The 22,300-nt window shown below is 42.5% G+C and overlaps 1 protein-coding gene across 8 annotated transcripts; it reads left to right on the top strand.

Moving 5' to 3' along the window:
• The first annotated feature begins 22 nt into the window (after positions 1-22).
• acacb (acetyl-CoA carboxylase beta) lies at positions 23-22,195 on the top strand. 8 transcript variants are annotated; one of them, XM_034541525.1, is made up of 55 exons: positions 23-142; positions 1,196-1,285; positions 1,837-2,377; positions 5,082-5,214; positions 5,313-5,451; positions 5,555-5,664; positions 5,780-5,861; positions 5,963-6,061; positions 6,164-6,273; positions 6,388-6,498; positions 6,585-6,794; positions 6,887-7,057; positions 7,174-7,335; positions 7,421-7,584; positions 7,846-7,996; positions 8,112-8,215; positions 8,311-8,392; positions 8,476-8,621; positions 8,697-8,847; positions 8,931-9,065; positions 9,289-9,435; positions 9,518-9,706; positions 9,795-9,895; positions 10,002-10,090; positions 10,190-10,314; positions 10,398-10,511; positions 10,659-10,772; positions 10,871-10,960; positions 11,047-11,165; positions 11,662-11,685; positions 12,887-13,027; positions 13,141-13,240; positions 13,338-13,445; positions 13,547-13,603; positions 14,029-14,070; positions 14,183-14,398; positions 14,569-14,724; positions 14,880-15,083; positions 15,237-15,392; positions 15,477-15,599; positions 15,686-15,955; positions 16,087-16,184; positions 16,295-16,415; positions 16,499-16,609; positions 17,308-17,451; positions 17,556-17,676; positions 17,762-17,858; positions 17,947-18,043; positions 19,084-19,219; positions 19,307-19,484; positions 19,618-19,730; positions 19,860-20,014; positions 20,179-20,349; positions 20,622-20,758; positions 21,123-22,195. In XM_034541525.1, the coding sequence occupies exons 3-55, from the start codon at positions 1,857-1,859 to the stop codon at positions 21,247-21,249; spliced, it is 7,272 nt and encodes a 2,423-aa protein (XP_034397416.1). In that variant the 5' UTR covers positions 23-142; positions 1,196-1,285; positions 1,837-1,856; the 3' UTR covers positions 21,250-22,195. The 8 variants fall into 8 exon arrangements, with proteins under 8 accessions (XP_034397416.1, XP_034397417.1, XP_034397414.1 ...); XM_034541523.1 differs by having other exon boundaries at positions 84-406; XM_034541526.1 differs by lacking the exon at positions 1,196-1,285 and having other exon boundaries at positions 73-142.
• Positions 22,196-22,300: the final 105 nt, after the last annotated feature.

Raw genomic sequence — 22,300 nt, 5'->3', positions numbered from 1 at the left:
AACGTGTTTATATACACGATCTTCGGACGGATTACTCTTTCCTGGGAGGAGCTAGAAAACCCCTCCCTGCACATGTTTACCATCCGGGCGAGGAGGAAGGAGGTGGCGTTGTGGACGCAGGCTGAAAGAGAGACGAGCTGAGGTAGGTGGCAGTGACATTTCCTGCTGCTGTCAGGAAAATGATTTCAACTGTAAAACCGTTGCCAGCGGTGCAGCTCACTTTGTGCGGAGTGTGAGGTCTTGGTGGAGATGATTAGACATTGAAGAATGCAGCTTGAATCAAAGTAACTCAGAGTTAAGCTGTTCGGCTGTCAGCTAACTCACTAGCCTGGTGTGTATTGTAACAACAACAACAACAACAGCAACAACGACGACGACAGAGCAGAGCTGTCCGTTTTCTGTAATGGTAAGAGTCATTCAAATGGTGTGTTTTTACAACTGAATACCTCTTTTAATCATTTAAACCCGAGGTTTATGTCATTGGCAAAGACGACTTCATGGTTGATCTTAAAGAACAGGTTGATTTTCCTGTCATGCAAAAAATGATCACAAATAAAATGTCAGTTTTCTCAGAATTGACTTGAACATCCTGCTTTGTCTGAACTGTAGTTTTTTTTTTGTCACGTAAGTTTATAATTTATTGTGTTTAGTTAAGTTTGCAGGTGATGAGCCTAAATTTAGTCTGTGACATGTGCACATTTGACGGTCGGTTGAGGTCAGTATGGAGCTAAAGTTACCACACTACCGCTATCTTCTTTTATTATATAGTGGAGTAACTAGCATGTCATGTAAATGATCAGCACCGTAAGAACTACTAGCTTCTAAAGGTAAAATAATAGATATGACACATGACATTAAAACTTTTTACTGCTATTCTTATGAAGAAATGGTCTTGATTGTGCTTCATCTGAAAAGTGATAGCTCAGCATTATCTTTGTTTCAGTCAAAGTCAAAGTGGCTCCAGAGGACAAATGCCTCCATGTTTCTGTATTGAATGTACCTTTCACATTCATTTCCTATTAATATATGTTTCATTTTGACAGATTCAAGCTGACATGAGGAATCCATATTTGTTTCACACAGATATGAATATTATCTTTCATTTTTATTTATTTATTTTTGTTCCTTCATATGCTCATTAATACTGTTTGTGTGTGTGTTTGTGCCTCCTCCTCCCAACCCTTCATTCCCTCAGTGTTGACCTTTACCCCATATAAAGCAGCCTCCCTTCGCTCTCATGGCAGCTGTTACTGACAGGCTGATTACTGGACACTGGTTTTGAAAGGTAGCGTGCCAGCCCCTACTAGTATAGTTAAACATAGCTATCTTGAGTTAAAGCTATTGTTGTTAAAGAGTGTGACAGTAACCCCCAAATCTTATGCAAAATGACCCAGCATTCCTCTGTCCCGAGACGGCTTCTGACCTCTGATCACCCCTAAAGAAATGTCTTTAGACTAGAACTGTGCCCAGTCAGCTATTCCACATAGCATTACCACAAAAAGTCACTTAATTGAGGTCCAACGGATTTTTGAGGCTGACATTGATATTTGAGAATAAAGAATTCTGATAAATTATATATTGACAGATCTTTTTAATTCTACACTTATTGTGAGGATCCCTTTTTAAAGTGGTTAGTGAATGTTGACAAAGACTGAATGAGACATTTTACTGTTGAAAAATCAACATTCACTTTTAAAGCCACCAAAGTTGTTACCAAGTGAGGTGAGGGAGATATCCCATAATGATCTTTTTAAGTTTGCTCACTGATGCAATGAAGTGTAGATGTTACTGTCATCTCTTGTGTGACATCTAATGTCTACTTTGCTCTTGTTGCAGTCTCAGGAGGACGTCTGTGAATGTTCCAGTTGGCAGCTTTGGGATTAATCCTATGGATATTGTTGCTAGTGTGGAGGATAAATACCAAGACGGTAGCAATGCCCGCAAAAAAAGAGGAATCTCCGTCTGGCTGTGGTCCAACTGCAGCCAAGGAGGGTGTGCCCGCTGCACAATCCCCTCATCCAGGCGAACATTCCCCGTCAACGGTTCCTACTAATTCTTCAACACACAATGAGGATAACAGTCCTCAGGCCAGCAGTGCGTCTGCGGGTCTTGCAGTTGAAACAGTGGACACTGAGGCTCTGCAGGCATCCTCTGAGATAAATTCAAAAAAGTCATCATTGCGAACGAACACCCGGAAACCTCCCAGAACCAAGGTGCCAATGCTGAGCTCAGAGCCAGAAGCGAGGGAACGTCTTAAGTTTATTCTTGGAGCATCGGAGGACAACTCTTCAGACGAGGATCCTCTGGTCACCGCCCCCAAATCTTCTCCTCAGCAGGGGTCTTCTGCAGTGCCACAGTCCAGCCCCTCAGGCATGAAGTAAGTAACCTTGTTTCTATAGAATTGATTTAATGTCAGCGTGACTCGGGTCAAGCGTGTTTTCATCACTCCACAAATATTCGTCACCCTCGTGGCCACAGGTTGGAACCACATTTTTAAAACTCATTATTGGGGGGGGGGGGGGTCTTTAAGGTCTTGCAGAAGATGTATTGGCTCAAAATATGTGGGTCAAACACGTGGCCACATTGGTGACATGCCGTTCTGTTCCTACTTGTTCTGTCTCCACATGCTGTGTCTTATCACCTGACTCGGTGGCGTTGGCCTGTGCTGTTGTTGCATGCCAAACACCCCCGGCTCTATTCATGGAACAGGAGCCTGCACCAAACGACTTTGAAAACTGTGGTGTCACTCTCGGTCGCAACACAGCAAACAAAAGACACTTAAAAATCCTCCACACATGTTTAGTTTTACAGTGTACATAGTGAAGAGTTATTTGTCTACCTGGCGCGGGTCTATGTAGTGAATCTTATCAGATGAATGTGGGTCAGAGAAGTTGTTCGGTGCACACAGCGACACGCTCAGTTTGACATGCTTAGTTGGATTGATTTACCCAAATGCATAAAGCTGTGTAGCATGACTTGTGGAAAGCATCATGAAAGAGAACAAGGTAAGAGATTTTCAAAATCTAATCCTTAGAAGCATGCAGGAACACTTTCTCTGAACTGCATCTTCCTGCAGTTCAGAGAAATAGTTTTATCGCAGAAGAAGATGTACTTGGGAAAAATGTTTAATAGAAAACAAATCTTTTTATATATTTGTGTACAAAGATTTCAGTCTTTTCAGGTCCAAACACTTTGGCTACATATTTTGCTAAATGAAGTTGCCTCTTTGTATATTTACAAGAAGCAGCCTGTGATCTGTCACAGGGATCTGTAGAATATTATGCAGCAAATGTGGGAGGGAGCACATTGGAGGAAGCACTTTGTAGAGGTAGCTTTGTTTTTGTCTTAGATTTTAAATTCTAGTTTCCCCACTAAAAGGCATTAAAGTATACTGTATAATGGAGGGAAACGTCTGTCAGGGTCTCAACTTGTTCCCATGTCTCTGAAGGTAAGTGCTCTTTAAAGTTGGATTCCGTTCCATGTAATTTGATACTTTTGCTGCATAGTTTATTATGTGCATGTGTCGCATGCTTTATGTTACAGCTGCAGAGAAAAAGGAAACTAATGATTACTTTGTACGAAAGTAGAATAGATACGGGAACAATTTCTGCATACATGCTGTGAACAGGGAGGATCACGCTTGTGGTCTTACTGGTTGTAGTTAACTGAACAGAAGCTTGTCTTGGCACACATTCGTTTGAGGAAATGGAAGGAAAGAAAATCACTCTGACAATGTGTACCCTTGAGAAGGGAAGTGTAAAAAAAAAAAGACCACAATAACTATGAAGCCGTAAAGAAATAAGCCAACAAGACTAAGTCATGTTTGTAATTAGATACTCTTTGGTTGGTTCAGTAAAGTACGTGTGTAAATGAACTTCTGCCTCGTATTCTGGAAGAAAAGATTAGAAGGTGTATAAACACGAGAACACCACGTGACGCAGAGCTGCACAAGTTGATAAAAAAATCTAAATAGTGGCACGATCTCCATTTACTGAACAGCACCGGAGTCAAGTTTAAAGTTCATATCGACTCAGACAACATTGCACTTCAACTTCCCTCTATCGCTCACTGATGCAACACAGGTGCAACTCAGTGATATCTCAACATGGGACAGCATTTATGTGAGATGGCTTGCAGTGCAATTGCAATGAGACTTTGGAACGAACACGGCTCCAGCCAGCTGATAATCATGGTCTGTAATTTTATCTTAAGTTATTGCAAAACATGGTAAAGTTGCTTCGCATTTGTTTTCTTAACTTAACGATGTCTTCTATTATGCGTGTTGTTTACATTATAATGTTTAACCAGATGAGATGATCCACTTTTATGACATAGAAATGTAGCGTGTGATCGTAAAACCCTACAAGGAAACACTTGTAGAACTCTATTGATCATTTTTATCACTGACTACTATGCAGAAATAACCCAATGGTCCTTCTTGAATATCGTCATCTGTTAAAACTGCAGTAAATGAGAAGGCTATAATCCCGGACCAAAGTAATATAGCATATGTATGCAAAATGGAAGCTCGGGTTTATGTCAACTTGCATAAACAGGTCTCACTGAAACAAGCTCAGTTGTTGATTTGTGATCTTTTTGAATATTTCATGACTTCTGCTAAAGCTGCTGGACCCCGCCAGGTGCATGTGTTGTGTGTCTGGGCTTAAGTAAAGTTTGTATGAATGCATCAGGCTGATGACACGTTTACCTTTTTTATTGTCTCTTGTTGTTGGTGAACATCAGATAGAAAGGTCCAACAGCATGGGCCTATTCATAAATAGTTAGTTTTTTCCACGAGTTGTTTCCTATTAAGAGCAGTTGTACGTGTTATTTTGAAGATCAGGTCGTAAATAAATGGACTGGTCCACAGTCTGCCTGTAGAGGAGAGAGAGTGAACTTTGACTTGGGTTTTTGATTTTCAGTGCTCCCTTGTTGTTGTTGTTGCTGCTGTATAGTTTGTGTTCTGGTTCTTGGATTATTTGGTATTTGTTTCAGCTTTTACGTGGAACAGAATACACCCAGGTTATCGTGTTGTGCTGTATAATTGGAAGAGACAACTAACCATGACCTTTCTTCTCCAGGCCTAGCATGTCTGGTCTTCACTTGGTGAAAAAAGGACGCAAACACAGAAAGATGGATCTCCAGAGGGACTTCACCGTGGCCTCTCCTGCTGAGTTTGTTACCCGGTTTGGTGGCAACCGCGTCATCGAAAAAGTAAAGTCCTCCCTGTATTTGTTTTGTCTTGCTGAATGACCATTGCAGTATTTCTGTCTTTCTTAAAGCTACACAAGTGGTTTCTGTTTCTGCTCCAGGTGCTGATTGCTAACAACGGCATAGCTGCAGTCAAATGCATGCGTTCTATTCGTCGCTGGTCCTACGAAATGTTTCGTAACGAAAGGACCATCCGTTTTGTTGTCATGGTTACCCCTGAAGACTTGAAAGCTAATGCAGGTCATTGTGAACACAATATGTATCAGTGTATATTACCCGGCAGAAAATATCACCCATCAAACAGTATCATAATCATATCATCATTGCTATGTTTCCCTTCTAGAATACATTAAGATGGCAGACCATTATGTGCCTGTACCCGGTGGGCCCAACAACAACAACTACGCCAACGTAGAGCTGATCGTTGACATTGCGAAAAGAATCCCAGTGCAGGTACTCTTTGCCTTTTTGGTTCTTTCTGGTCTGTAACCTATATTGACCTTTGACCTTGCCTACCTTTTCATAAACATCTGGTAAATGACATGTCTGTGTGCCTCACTATTAACAGGCTGTCTGGGCTGGTTGGGGTCATGCCTCTGAAAACCCCAAACTGCCTGAGCTGTTGGACAAAGCAGGAATATCGTTCTTAGGTAAAAATCCAGTTTGAAACCACAGAAAGTTCACATCATTTTAATTGTGTTTATTCAAACCAGTTTCAGATCTCATTGTTCACTGATTGCATTTCTCTCAGGCCCATCCAGTAAGGCCATGTGGGCTCTCGGGGATAAGGTGGCTTCTTCTATTGTGGCTCAGAGTGCTGACATTCCCACACTACCATGGAGCGGATCAGGTGATGATTTTCCTCCTGCAATGTCTCAGTTCACATAATGTATAGTAACACAGTGTTTGTCAGTGTATTCATGTTCTCTGCATGTGTGTTGTGTTGCTGCAGGTCTGAGAGTGGACTGGGAAGAGGACGACCAGTTTCTGGGCAATGTAATCAGTGTGCCTCCGCTGGTCTACTCAAAAGGCTGTGTTCTTGATGTTGATGATGGGCTAGCAGTAAGTATATTTGGCAAAGTCATCAAAATAATATCGTCACATTTGTTTTTGTTTTTTTACTCAAATTATTATTCCCTTTTGCTAAATTACATTTCATGTGGTGTTTCTTTGCAGGGGGCTGAGATAATTGGTTATCCTGTTGTCATCAAGGCCTCTGAAGGTGGAGGTGGAAAGGGTATCCGGAAAGTAGAAAATTCGGAAGATTTTCCAAGCCTCTTTAGACAGGTTTGATTTGATTCATACCCCCTTTTTATACAGTTGAATTTGGTCTAATTCTGACAGCTAAGTTGATTTTATTATTTTGAGTGCAGGTTCAGACAGAGGTACCCGGCTCGCCTATCTTCATCATGCAGCTGGCTCAGCATGCCAGACACCTTGAGGTTCAGATACTGGCTGATGAGTACGGAAACGCCATCTCTCTCTTTGGACGAGACTGCTCCGTCCAGAGAAGGCACCAAAAGATAATAGAGGAAGCTCCTGCCACCATAGCTTCTTCCTCAACATTCGAGCAAATGGAAAAGGTCAGTTTACATAACTGCGTGTGTTTTATTTCACCACCAAAATGAACTTGTATGGTTAAAACTTGACATTCGGTCTCCTCTTTCTGGCCCAGTATGCTGTGCGATTGGCCAAGATGGTGGGCTATGTAAGCGCAGGTACTGTGGAATATCTTTACTCTGAAAATGGAAGTTTCCATTTCCTGGAGCTGAATCCTCGCCTGCAGGTGGAACATCCCTGTACAGAGATGATCGGAGATGTGAACCTGCCAGCTGCCCAGCTTCAGGTAAAACAAAAAGAAGAAGAATCATACATACCATAGGAACAAAATGAGTAATGCTCTTGCAAATGTGACCAAAGCCAGAGTTCCAGTCCTTCAATTTGAACTGTCATCTACCATAGATTGCGATGGGCATCCCCCTTCATAGAATGAAGGACATCCGCTTGCTTTATGGAGAAACTCCGTGGGGTGACACCATTATTGACTTTGAGGCTCCAGAATGCATGCCAAGTCCACGAGGGCACGTCATAGCTGCACGGATCACCAGTGAGAACCCTGATGAGGTAGAGCTCCACTTCACCAACACAGCGTTTTGTTGTGTTCATTTGATTTGCAACACTGACTCGTCCTCCTTGTGCTCTCTCACAGGGGTTCAAGCCCAGTTCTGGCACCGTGCAGGAGCTGAACTTCCGCAGCAGTAAAAACGTCTGGGGTTATTTCAGCGTTGGGGCAACTGGAGGCCTGCATGAATTTGCAGATTCCCAGTTTGGACACTGTTTCTCTTGGGGAGAAAACCGCGAAGAAGCCATCTCGTAAGCCTCTTCCAATGATTATGTGATATCTAATCTTGAACAATTTCAGGTGTCCAAGGCAACAGCCAGTAATGCCTTAATGATGTAACTGCACATGATGTAATACAATATTGTGAAAACTGCAATGACAACTAATGCAATTTCATTGTAGTGGATTTAGGTCGACTTCTATATAATATAATACTAAGTTTTAGCATTAACAGATCACAATCTAATAGGGTAGATGTGTTTATCAGCTGTCATATTCATCTTGTGCTACAGGAACATGGTGGTGGCTATGAAGGAGCTGTCCATTAGAGGGGACTTCCGGACCACGGTTGAATACCTCATTAAGTTACTAGAGACGGAAAGCTTCAGAAACAATGATATCGACACTAGCTGGCTGGATCATCTCATTGCAGAGAAAGTGCAGGTAGGAGACTGATGACTTTGTGCCATAAATCATTACATGGCTAAGTAATGGGTCACTGAAGTTGGGGATGTTTGTTTGTTTGTTTGTTTTACGAAGCAACATGCTCTTCCTACAGGCGGAGAGACCAGATACCATGCTGGGTATTGTTTGTGGGGCTTTGCATGTTGCTGATGCAAGCTTCCAAAAGAGTATGTCTGATTACCTGCATTCACTGGAAAGGTCAGTCGACACAGTCCCCTGTTATTAATGTCTCATTACAATTCGCACTGTATCTTTATACATATTTGACTTATTAAAAACTACTGCATCCATAGAGGCCAAGTACTGCCTGCAGCCAGTCTACTCAACTCTGTCAGTGTGGACCTAATATACGAAGGAGTCAAGTTCTGCCTCAAGGTATCTGCTTTATTCCCTTCGCACGTTCCTCGTTTGACTCTTCTCTGTTTTAATCAATACGTTATCGCCTCTGCTACCTGCAGGTTGCTCGCCAATCCCCAACAACTTATGTCATCATGCTGAACGGCTCCAACATTGAGATAGACGTCCACAGGCTGAGTGATGGGGGCCTCCTGCTGTGCTATGACGGCAGCAGCCATATCACCTACATGAAGGAGGAAGTGGACAGGCAAGAGCATTTGAATCTGTCGATCTAGTTTCATCTATTTGTTAGTTTGATTATTAATTACCTCATCCCCCACAGCTATCGCGTCACTGTAGGCAACAAGACTTGTGTATTTGTGAAGGAGACTGATCCCACGATGCTGAGGTCGCCCACTGCCGGTAAACTGCTGCAGTATGTGTTAGACGATGGCGGCCATGTTTTCTCAGGAGAGACCTATGCAGAGATTGAGGTGAATGTGACACATGGTGGTAAAATGGATTTCTTGAGGCATGCAGTATTTGTATTTACTGGCTGTCTGCGCTGTGGTTTCAGGTGATGAAGATGGTGATGGCGTTGACAGTGCCGCAGTCTGGTTGTGTCCACTTTGTCAAGAGATCTGGAGCTGTTCTTGAGCCTGGCTGCGTGGTGGCACGCGTCGAACTGGATGACCCCAGCAGTATCCATCGGGTAGATTAATGGAAATTCATATTTGTGTTCTCTTAATTGTGCCGAGTAACCCCTACCACTTTTAACCATTGTTGTGATGTCTTGGCTAAAAAGTGTAACATATAGGCCTTTTATTTACACACTGAAATTGTAACTTTTGTCTGGAAAACAAATAATAATAATATTCTGTGTCCCGTGTTTAATTTTTATTCTCTTCTTATTCTGCTTTCACCTGCGGTCATAGGTGGAGCTCAACACGGCCATATTGCCACCGCAGCAACCGCTGCCCATTGTTGGTGAAAAGCTTCACCAGGTGTTTCACTGTGTGCTGGACAACTTGGTGAAAGTCATGGCCGGCTACTGCCTTGAAGAGCCCTTCTTTAGCAGCAAGGTACACGGTAGGCTTTCTGCCTCTGCAGATTCGTAAACTGATGCCATCGGTGTTAATCATATGTACATGTTCATGTCTACAGCTGAAACAGTGGGTGGCTACCCTGATGAAGACCCTCAGGGACCCCTCGCTGCCGCTGTTGGAACTCCAGGAGATCATGACGAGCCTGGCGAGTCGCATTCCCTCCAGTGTGGAGAAAGATATCCGTAAGGTCATGGCTCAGTACGCGAGCAACATCACCTCTGTCCTCTGCCAGTTCCCGAGCCAAAGGGTGAGTGACGCTGAGGCACGGTGACACGTTGCTGGTTGCAGTGGTGCAAGTTCTTAATGTAATCTGATTTTATTTTTGTTTATTCAAGATTGCAAATATTCTAGACAGCCATGCAGCGACCCTGCAGAGGAAGCCTGACCGAGAGGTGTTCTTCATGAACACTCAGAGTATTGTTCAGCTGGTGCAGAGGTTCATTTTTATCATTTTTAGTGAGATGCAGATTGTAAAGCAGTAATACATAATGTGTGGAACAATATCCCATTGATTGATACATGTCTGAATGTGGCTTGTCCAGGTACCGCAGTGGAATTCGAGGTTACATGAAGTCTGTGGTTCTCGATCTGCTGAAGAGATACCTGCAAGTGGAGATACAGTTTCAACATGGTGATATTAATACATTAAACTCTAGAGGAGTACATTTCTTTCATAACCCCAGGTTGTTGGTCATAGCTCACATCTTTGCACTCTTGTTCTCACAAACAGCTCACTATGACAAGTGCGTTATCAACTTGCGAGAGCAGCACAAGCCGGACATGAGCCCTGTGCTGGATTACATCTTCTCTCATGCCCAGGTTTCCAAGAAGAACATCCTGGTCATAATGCTCATAGTAAGGCCTCAAAACTCACACGTATAAGTGAAACATTCCTCAACACTAAAGTTTTAGTGAAAGACACTTTGTGCACTGTGTAGGACCATCTGTGTGGAAGGGATTCCATGCTAGCAGATGAGCTAATGGCCATTCTGAACGAGCTCACGGAGCTTAGCAAGATGGAGAACTCAAAGGTTGCCTTGAGAGCCAGACAGGTAACGTCTACATTTTATTATGTTTGTTTTAAATGTGTTCAAAAGACTGGATACCTCAAGTTGGATACTTTGTGAGACCATCACCTTTTTAAGATCAAGTTATTCCATCTGTATGGATTTGATATTATATTTGTAAATGTGCCATAGGTCTTGATTGCGTCCCATTTACCATCATATGAACTGAGGCACAACCAGGTGGAGTCCATCTTCCTGTCAGCCATTGACACGTACGGCCACCAGTTTTGTCCAGAAAACTTGAAGGTCAGTCTCATTGTGTGGTGAAGTTTAATTGTAATAATTCTTTCTTGGAGCAGCTTCAATATCAAATTAATATATTTTTTTCTTCTTCTTTGGCACAGAAACTTATTCTCTCTGAAACCTCAATTTTTGATGTTCTGCCCAATTTCTTCTATCACACCAACCAAGTTGTCTGCATGGCTGCCTTGGAGGTACGGTCACGGCATTAACACCTTCTTTTGTATGCTTTTTAAAATTCTTAAGTCGTGATAATCTCTTGTTTTGTCTTGACTCTCAGGTGTATGTGCGCAGAGGTTACATCGCCTATGAGCTGAATAGCATCCAGCATCACCAGCTGCAGGATGGAACATGCGCTGTAGACTTCCAGTTCATGCTGCCATCATCACATCCGAACAGGTACAAATAAATCCTTCACCGAACTCTACTCAAAAGACTCTTTAAATAACGCATTGTTACCACTGCCACTTCCAAAACTGGACAGATATTACATCAAGACAGCGTCAGAGGCTGTGACAACGTGTGATGCCACAGTGTGTGGGGGCTTTTTAATAAAATAATCCCTGTCTTTGTGGCTGTTTTATAGAGTCCAGCCTGTACCAACCATTATTTTACTCTCCTTTAGCCATCTAGTCTTCATTACATTGACCTGATAGATCAATAAATAATAAATATATTGAATAGTTATCCTGTTAAGTGGTGCAGGCGGAGAGCCTATAAACTGCTGCTGTAACTGCTTATGGCTGACAGTGAATGCAGAATGCTTTTACCCACTGGACATGAATGTGATTGTGCACAGCATCTTGTTTAGTGCTTTAATCGACTCATCATGCCTTGAGGTAGAGGGGTTTGATCATCCACTGCTAATATTCACCTGTCAATCATCTGATTTCAGAGGAAGCAACCCTACTCACAACAGGTAGAGTAAAGCTCCTCCCAACCAGCCAAACCACCTGATCAAGTGTATGTCTCACAGCAATGCATGCAGGATGTGCTGTGTTACTTCTTTCTTTGTGCCATTCAATCCAGGTACATTTGCTTAAGGACTCCTCTTCTTAATTCACTTGGTTTAGCGGAGCTTATTTGTATGTATTTTTGTTGCTTAGCAATACTGAGCTTTTTGAGAGGTTCATATGTTTTATTTGTTCTATGTTCCTCTTAGAAACTTCAAGCCTCAGATTTTGTTGACTGCTGCTGAATGGAGAGCCTGTACTCTGAACCATCAGACTTCTTGATTTGCAACTCCCAATCAGACATAGTAACAATTGCTCTGGATAACAACAATTCATAATAATTTCCAATTCAATATATTAATTATACCCATCAACTGTGTGTAGTTATAGTTTGATATGAGGGTGATTGTACTGGCTTCTTGTCAAATACATAGCAACATCCAGACTCCAGCTTTAATTGCTCTCTGTATGCATCAGTGACGTGCGGTGAGGCTCGTGGCTGGTGAGGCACTGAGTCACATTTACAAATATATGAACCCAATAGGGAAGCTTAAATCACCATTCAATTGGCAGCGTGCACATTGACTACTGGTTGTTTTTCATATTTATATCTGCATTCTTTACACAAACATAGGTACGGTACATATTTGATTCCACCAATTTCTAGCAGCTCAGAGAAGGAGCGCATTTCCTCTGCACCAACCGCGTGCTTTTAACTTGCCATCCCAGTTCCACAATTCATCCTCATTTAATACAAATCAAAATAGGCTATATAGCCTACTGCAGTGTATGCATAGTCTTAATTTTACTTTTACTCCATTCGTTTATCCTTCTGGACAAAAACCTGTGACTTTGTTGTAAATGTCCTCCTTATCTTCTTTTAGAAGATATAAAAAGATTATAAAAATGATTGAAATGATTGTAATCGTATATAAATCACATTTATAGCAAAGATCACTAGAGAAATATTCATATTTATTTGATCATTATTTGTGATGATGATGACAGGTGAGGCCCTGCCTCCCCTGACCGCACGTCCCTAGTATGCATATTTGTCATATTTTGGCTGCTCAGTGTTTTTTGTTGTTTTTTCGCTTAAGCGAACCTCTCGATGTGATCTTTCAGTGGTTCAGTCTTGCTCTTACTGTCCGTCTGTCTCTTTTTCAGGGTTCCGGTGCCAGTGAGTGGATCAAGCCGCTTTAAAATGAGGCGAGAGAGCAGTGAACTCTTTCTGGAGGGAGCCTTTTCTCCCCCTTGCCAGCGCATGGGCGCCATGGTGGCTTTCCACTGTTTCGACGACTTCAAGAGGTCCCTTTTTAAACTTGATTATGATTCTTTCTCTCCTCTGTATACGTGGAAAATATCTGTTGATCAAAGTAAAAAATAAGTTGCATGTTGATGCGTTTCTGTTTCTTTTGCAGGAATTTTGACGAAGTTCTCACCAGCTTTGCAGAACCCCTCTTGGAGAGTACTCCATTCTCAGAGTCCCACTCCAGTCTGTTTGAGGAGGAGGACTTCAAGGTGAGCGATGTGGGTGTGTAAGAGTCACTGTCTTATAAATACAAAAGACGTTTCCATCTGTATCACTACAGCCACCGAGTTCTCCCTCATCCTACAGAACACGAGGGAAAACCCGATCCACATCATTAACGTGTCCATAAAAACAGCAGACACAGAAGACGGCGACGCCCTGGTTACAGCCTTCACCGCCTTTGCCCAGTCAAAGGTCAGCTAGCTTCTGAAAACGAGGCAGATTCTTATGAATGTGAGATATTGTTTCAGTTTTTTTTACATTTAATCAAAAATGTTGTTGTTGTTTTTTAACAGCGTGCTGTCCTCTTTGAATATGGAATCAGGCGAATCACATTTTTGATTGCACAGAAGGTAAATACACACAAATTAGTTGGTACTGGGCTGTAACTGGTAACTGAGTCATTAATTCACAGTTTAAGGAAGCAAATAAGTGGCTAATATTGATTTGTAATACTAGAAATTACATTTGTATTTATGTATATGTTGTTACCCCCATTGCATGTATGATTCTGGCTGGCTACAATATTATAACTCAATATCTAACATAATAATGTAGATACTCTGTGCTCATCATAGCTGTGCTATGTGAATTCTTCTGTTGTCTATAAACTAGAGGTAATGCCGCATTGTGCTGCAGTTCCAATCTTTTTATCCAAATATATGACAATAGCTGCACTACTTTTGTTCAGTAACGATCCCATTGTAACTGCTTTCAACAAGTACACATTTACAGTGTAAATACACGTGGTTGTTATCTGATTGTTTTATTTCTACAGAGAGAATTCCCCAAGTTCTTCACTTTCAGAGCTAGAGATGGGGTACGTTTTTCTTTATAAAACCTGTAATTGTAGAATCGATAATCAGATCGCAGTTAGTTAATGAGCTGAAATGCTGACGTCAGAAGAGATGATGATGTGCGTCTGTCCTCAGTTCCAGGAGGACCGTATTTACCGTAATCTGGAGCCGGCTTTAGCGTTTCAGCTGGAGCTCAACCGCATGAGGAACTTTGACCTGACAGCCGTCCCCTGTGCCAACCACAAGATGCAGCTGTACCTCGGTGCTGCTCGTGTTCAGGAGGGAGCTGAAGTCACAGACTATCGCTTCTTCATACGAGCTATTATCCGCCACTCTGATCTTATTACAAAGGTTAGTGGAGCAACTGGAAATCACAGCTTTTTGATTCTAGACACCATTTTGACTTTTTTTTTTTTTACAATGTGAAAGGCTTAAAATTCCTTGATTACAGAAAATGTTGGTAATATTTGGTTAGTGGTAATATTTTGGGGTGATTTAAATCTCTTTTTATACACAACCAGGAAGCCTCCTTTGAATACCTTCAAAATGAGGGAGAACGTCTACTGTTGGAGGCCATGGATGAGTTGGAGGTGGCCTTCAGTAACACCGGTGTCCGCACAGACTGCAACCACATCTTCCTCAACTTCGTCCCCACTGTCATTATGGACCCTTCTAAAGTCAGTGTCGAGCACGTATATTCTACCCCTACAAGTACAAGTATTACTATTTATGATTTCATGCCTTTTTATGATTACTTAGACATGTAAATGACTTCTTTGTGTATACCAGTTTTATCTCTCAGTGGTCTTTGTCCTCTTCTTGGGACCCTCAGATAGAGGAGTCTGTTCGCTCCATGGTGATGCGCTACGGCAGCCGTCTTTGGAAGCTGCGGGTTCTGCAGGCTGAGCTGAAGATCAACATCCGTCTGACACCAACCGGGAATGCCATTCCTGTCCGCCTGTTTCTCACTAATGAGTCTGGCTATTACTTGGACATCAGTCTGTACAAGGAAGTCACCAACCTAAGTTCTGGACAGGTGAGGACGGTGAACTCGAGTCGGCCCCTTTTAAGCAGTGTGTGAAAATAATTGTAACCAAAGATGTGGTATGTGGGATAAGATTTGTTCTGTGTGGTTGTTTTATAGTTATGTATTTTCATGGTCAAATGAATCACTAATTTCCCTTTCTAGATCATGTTCAAGTCCTATGGAGATAAGCAGGGTCCTCTGCATGGCATGCTGATCAACACTCCTTATGTGACCAAAGACCTGCTGCAGGCCAAACGCTTCCAGGCTCAAACTCTCGGGACTACATACGTCTATGACTTCCCTGAGATGTTCAGACAGGTACTGCTAACTCTCTGAATTAGGTTTATTTCGTATTCTGTTTGTTCCTAAGATGTCTGAGTCCTACTTTAAATATTCCTGTAGGCACTGTTTAAGCTGTGGGGTCCAGGGGACAAATACCCTAAAGACGTGCTGATGTGCACCGAGCTGGTTCTGGACCCTCAAGGTCGACTTGTGCAGATGAACCGCCTGCCTGGAGACAATGATGTAGGACATTTTTAAAGCATTCGTGTCATTTCATGCTTTCTCAGTGTTGCTGATGCTGATGATCACTCAAACCTATTCTTCACCAGGTGGGAATGGTTGCCTTCAGATTGAAGATGAAGACTCCAGAGTACCCAGAGGGCAGAGTTATCATCGTCATCTGCAATGACATCACTTACATGATCGGCTCATTTGGTCCTCAAGAGGACGAGCTGTTCCTCAGGGCGTCTGAGTTGGCTCGGGCCGAGGGCATTCCCCGCATTTACGTCTCAGCCAACAGTGGAGCACGCATTGGCCTCGCTGAAGAGATCAAACACATGTTCCAGGTGGCCTGGATTGACCCCACGGACCTCTACAAGGTGACCCCTGAAATACGTTTCAACTAATATTTATATGATGCAAGTTGAGGCACTGACCACAGGAAATAGTGTAGCAATATGTATGTGTGGTTTTACATTGCTTATCATAAGTTAATTCCATTTCCCTGCAGGGCTTCAAGTACCTCTACCTGACACCGCAGGACTACACTGGTATCAGCTCCACCAACGCTGTTCACTGTCACCATGTAGAGGAAGGTGGAGAGTCCAGGTACGACAAATCATCAGTTTGGCTGATTTAAATATCACTGACACACTTAACTTGTGTTTGTGGGATAATAGAGAGTTGGTCCTTTTTATGGTCTTTATCACTGTGTACAGGTACATCATCACTGATGTCATCGGGAAGGACGAAGGTCTCGGGGTTGAGAACCTGCGTGGTTCTGGCACCATTGCTGGAGAATCCTCTCAGGCGTATGATGAGATCATTACAATAAGTATGGTAAGAATGTGGATCTGATTTCTCTGAGTAAGAAGTGATTCTCTGGGACTTTATTGCGTGAGTCACTTTTTCTGTTTTCACAGGTGACGTGTCGCGCTATTGGAATTGGAGCCTATCTGGTCCGTTTGGGACAGAGAGTGATTCAGGTAGAAAACTCTCACATTATCCTGACTGGAGCAGGTGCTCTGAACAAGGTTAGTTTGGTTAACAAATGCCATTGTTATTGATGAAAAGAAAATATTTGAAGTGTTTGTCATTGCAAATAAACTGGTCCGTTCATGGATGAATAGAGAATTGGAAACAGCGGTGGAGGCGATCTCGTTTTGACAGCTGACAGCTTACAGACGTCTCTTTCCCAAAGTTAGTCTATGAGGAAACAAAGTTTTTTTTGGGGCCTATTGCATCACATGAAAGACCTGGAAGTTCCTTCCACCACATATTGTTGTCAAAGGCCCAGCGCTCTTATCGATGGTGGAGGTCTGTTTGCTGTTTGTTAAAGGATATTTTGTTATGCATGCTATCTGGTGGTTTGAACAATTTACTGTATTTGCAACAGAATTAAAGACATTTGAATAGTTTAGCCTTCTTTGTGCCCACTGTATACTGGCAAAAAGCGAATTATGGTGTTGACAGAGCCAATCAAAAGAGAGATTACTTAGTTGGTGTCTGCTGTGGGCTGAATGGATACTGGTGCCTTCAGGTAAGGGCGTGTTCAAAGAAGCAACTGGATCAGGATCTGGTGAACACCTGTGAGCGAGAGAGGACCCAAAATAATACTGTATCTGCATATTATTATTATTAATTTAACACTTCAGAAATAAATGAAATGATGTGAACTTGCCCATTTGTGGTCAGTTTTAAAAAATGTCCTGAAGTTTCTGTTTCTGTGCAGGTATTGGGCAGACAGGTCTATACATCCAACAACCAGCTGGGAGGGATCCAGATCATGCACAACAATGGAGTCACGCACACCACCGTGCCAGATGACTTTGAGGGCGTCTTCACCATCCTGCAGTGGCTCTCTTACATGCCAAAGGTTTCGCTGAACATGTGAAAGTTCATGCAGTGTTACTCTTAGGTCTATAAAAGTATCCGACCGACCCTTCAGATCACTAACTATTGTTCCTCTTCTCCTTCCAGAACAAACACTCCCCTGTGCCTGTTATATCAACTACAGACCCAGTAGACAGAGAGATAGAATATACTCCTACTAAAGCACCGTACAACCCCCGCTGGATGCTGGCTGGGAGACCTCACCCCAGTGAGTGTCCACATGTGATATAAACTCTGAAAGCCGTCTGTTTCAGTCATCAGCCAGGTTAATTTTCTTTTTGCAACGTTATTAGCAGTGAGAGGTTCCTGGCAGAGTGGATTCTTCGACCACGGCTCTTTCATGGAGATAATGGAGTCTTGGGCTCAGACGGTGGTAGTGGGCAGAGCACGGTAAACCTGTTTACGCTCAAATATTATATATATGTTTTTATTAAATCACACAGTAAAATTGTTTCATAACTTTGTTTAATTCAAACAGGTTAGGAGGAATTCCCCTCGGTGTCATCGCTGTTGAAACACGGACAGTTGAGCTCACGGTCCCAGCCGATCCAGCAAACCTGGATTCAGAATCTAAAGTGAGTAAATGTCACCACATGTTTAAGATTCAAACATCACAGTACACTGCGACATTAATGTTACTGATTTCACACAAACGTGCCATCAATCACGCAAAGCCACCCAGATGTTATGGTCAGTTACAGTCAGTGGTCTTTTTGTTACGTTTCAAAATATGACTTGGTATATGAATGATCTTTAGTTGTTTGTATTTACGTCCCTATAGAAATGCCAGTATGGTGGTGGTCGTGAAGCCTATTCAGTTGTGTTGCTTCAAATCATGTAATTCCTGCTCACTCGAATTCTGTAACAAAAGTTCCCAAGAGTCCTCGAATTAGCGCAGCTTCCTGCCTTAGAAACAGAAAACACTTTCTAACCGATTCTCTTTTATTATAGTTTGGTATATTTATACTTTAGGTCTCTCGAGCTGAGACAAGACCCCCCTTTAAAGTTTCTTAGCTTCTATATCCACACTTACAGGATTTGCGTTATCAGCAACAACGAGGTACACAATCGTTTGCCTTTTATGAGGCCTCTCGCGTGATTGTCGAATGACTGCAGGAGCGGTGACGCTGCGGCCTCGAGTCGGTCCCATCTGGGTCGTCAAGTATGCTGGCAAATGAAGAGGAAGACAGTATTTGGCAGGGAGCCGCTTATTTTCTTGTTCAATAATACACTCGTACCACAATTCCAGCTCAAAAAAATCAGTATCCCGAAGTCCGAAATTCTATTCCTCCCTTCACGGCATTTTACACCAATCAGATTCTAGCAAGTCGACCCAAACTCATCTGGACGGATGTTAACTTGCATATCTCTTACTTTCCCTCATATTCCCGCATTCTTGTCCAGGTCAAATTGACTTCTTGGCCGGTCATTGAATGTCCTTGGCAAGTCCCATCATGTTTGTACAATGGATCTGGCTGACATTTTGGCAGACAGACAAGTTTTATGGGAAACATTCTAATGACTTATCCTTCTACCGGACGTGTACAAATCTCATAAGGTCACATACGCTTATGCTTCAACAACCTCTACTTGTGTTTTTGTGTGTAAATTTCAGGTTCTGCAGCAGGCGGGCCAAGTGTGGTATCCAGATTCAGCCTTTAAAACGGCTCAGGCCATTTGTGACTTCAACCGGGAACGTCTTCCTCTCATGGTGTTTGCCAACTGGAGGGGCTTCTCTGGTGGAATGAAAGGTAACAGATGAATACTGAACTTTGCATTACATTTAAGTTTTTTTTTCCATTAAATAAAACGTATGTTTATGCCCATTTTGTTTCCAGATATGTATGACCAGATACTGAAGTTTGGCGCCTACATCGTGGACGCCCTGCGTAGTTTCCATCAGCCGGTGCTGGTATACATCCCACCACATGCTGAGCTGAGAGGAGGATCATGGGTGGTGATAGACCCCACCATCAACCCACTGTGTATGGAGCTCTATGCAGACAGGGAGAGCAGGTATATAAAGCAATCGTCTTTTTTTTAAATAATGGTTACTCTATTGAGTTTCCAACCTAAGCAACAGGTGTGTTTGTGAGAATAACCAGCTATTCTTCTGTCTCCATGTTGCTGTTGTGCTTTCTGTGTCCAGAGGGGGTGTGCTGGAGGCTGAGGGCACAGTGGAGATCAAGTACAGGAGGAAGGATCTCCTGAAGACCATGAGAAGACTAGATTCAGTCTATGCTAGTCTGGTTGAGCAGCTTGGTAAAGACTTTCTTTCTCAACCCACTAAACCAATTTATTTTCCTTTTTTTATTTCCATATGCCTGGGATGTTCAGAACCTTACTGGCAATTATTTGCATAGCTCAATCAGTCACTCTTGTTTCCATCAGCTTCCCCAGAGCTGTCTGACAAACTGTGCAGAGAGCTAGAGTCGAAGCTCAGAGCCAGGGAGGAATTCCTGTTGCCCATCTACCACCAGGTGGCAGTGCAGTTTGTAGATCTCCATGACACCCCAGGGAGGATGCAGGAGAAGGGTGTCATCACTGTGAGTGTGCACTTTATGAACACTCCAATGTTACCACTGGCAATGTGTGTGTGTGTGTGTGTGTGTGTGTGTGTGTGTGTGTGTGTGTGTGCAGTTGAACTCAAAAGACAGGTTGGCGGAGGGATACAGTTGTGAGGCAGTAATTCTAGTGAAACTCTTGACAGGATATTTTGGATTGGAAGACCGTGCGGACCTTCTTCTACTGGCGTCTGCGTCGGCTCTTGTTGGAGCAGGTGGTGAAGTGTGAGATTCTGCAGGCCAACAAGGACCTTAGTGATGGACACATGCAGTCCATGCTTCGGCGCTGGTTTGTTGAAACGGAAGGAACAGTCAAGGTATGTTATGACAGTCAGAGACAGCTGTTGGGCTAATGGGTTGAATTCTGCAAAAATAAGAGAATGTTTGCGTGAGAGTATCGTTGTCATGTAATCCTATGAGCATTATTAACACTTGCGTACTGTAAGTCTTAAAAAGCTGCCGTTTTTGCCTGCGGCCTGCAAATATGTGGTTTCTGTTGTTTCTGTAAGCGGTATTGAAAATGGATGGATGGATGTTGTTTCTGAGTGCTTCATTGTGAAAGCTGATCACAGACTGTCTGCTTTTCCAGGCCTACCTCTGGGATAATAACAAAGTAGTAGTTGAGTGGCTCGAGAAGCATTTAACAAAGGAGGATGGCGTACGATCAGGCATCCGAGAGAACATCAAGTACCTGAAAAGGGAAAACACTTTGAAACACATCCGCAGGTATGCAGACACACTCACACACATTTTGTGACCCATTGTGGACATAAATGGATGAAGTACGAGCCAATAGAGTCACAATCACTCCATCTGTTTGGTCATGTTTAGCTCACATGGCCTGAAGAACATAACACTACAGCTACACTGACCCGATAGCTTTAATCGTAAAACATTTATGGCAAACGAACTGAAGAGTTTCACAGCTGTTGAGTCCATCCTATATTTGAGACCGCACCGATACATGAAAGTCATATTTTCTGACACATAATTAACAGAATATACTGCAGATCAGCTCAGAACAGTTTCACTATCTCTGCATGTGCTGCGCTTACAACGCATGTTCAGCGTGTTGTTCTTGTTCTTCCAGCCTGGTGCAGGCCAACCCGGACGTGGCCATGGACAGCATCATCCACATGAGCCAGAATATCACTCAGTCCCAGAGAACCAAGCTCTCACATCTGCTTGCAACTATGGACAGCACCAGCACCAATTAAGCTGCTGATCTTTATCAGGTTAAATTATTGATTAGAGAAAAAGACAATGCTCTAGTTGGTTGTAGTGTATTGGTAAAGTGGTGGAAAATGTGCATTTCTTTAAGGGTATAGTTGGGGCACAAAGTGACTTATTCCTCAGCGATCACATAACCACTACAGTGCTCCGACTGTCGTAAACATTGCTGTTGAATGGCGTCTTTGCAGGAACATCTCTTGACTGACAGGTAGACAAAGAGTTTGTCTTTTACATTTGTGAGGTAAGTGTTCAGTCATTTCAGCTCCGCGGTCCAGGAACGTTCTGGTTCACACTATGACCGTAATGCACATTTCATTGGGCTGTATTTGCACATAATAGTGTGAGAGTGTAACTGGGTCTGTTCAGTCAATTGAGGCCAGAGTTGCACAAGCTTCATGAAGTGGGAGACTCCGTATTTAGGTGATGATTGTCATGTTAAATAGAGAATTGTTGTGAAACTTTGAATGTAGCTTGGACAACTGATCAATTCTTTGATCTATTCTCAAGTAAAACAAACAAATAAATATTTTTTGTACCTGTATTGTAATGCAGAAATGTAAATTAAGAACAGAAGAAGACTAGAAAAATAGAGTATTATGGACTTTTCATTGTCACTTTCAATCTGTTTATGTGTATCTATGCTGCAAGTGTTTTGTGTTCTAAGACAATGTAATGAAGGATAGGAGATACTGCAACACTTTATGTGATACTTCTGAGCTTTTCTTTAATTTGTGTAGGTATTTCTTTGATATAATGCAGTAACTCTTAAGACTCAGGTTGGACAATAATTGCGAAAGTGGTTGCTTTAGTAATGTCTTAATTTGCTGATCAAAACAGTGGCATTTAATTGAAATGTATATAAACTCTGTCCTGTGTCTTGTATTCTACTGACTCTGAATCAAAGACTGTTAATAAATATCATTGATATATTTTTGGCAAAACAAACGTCTTTTATTCACCCCTTTTGATTTGTATCATGGTCAAATTAATGAACATAATATACATCTGACTTTGAGGCATGTTAATCACATTGTG

Source organism: Cyclopterus lumpus, chromosome 9, assembly GCF_009769545.1.
Source record: "Cyclopterus lumpus isolate fCycLum1 chromosome 9, fCycLum1.pri, whole genome shotgun sequence".
NCBI classification, from domain to species: domain Eukaryota; kingdom Metazoa; phylum Chordata; class Actinopteri; order Perciformes; family Cyclopteridae; genus Cyclopterus; species Cyclopterus lumpus.
The sequence above is the reverse complement of the archived record's forward strand: the minus strand, read 5'-3'. Positions and strand labels throughout refer to the sequence as shown.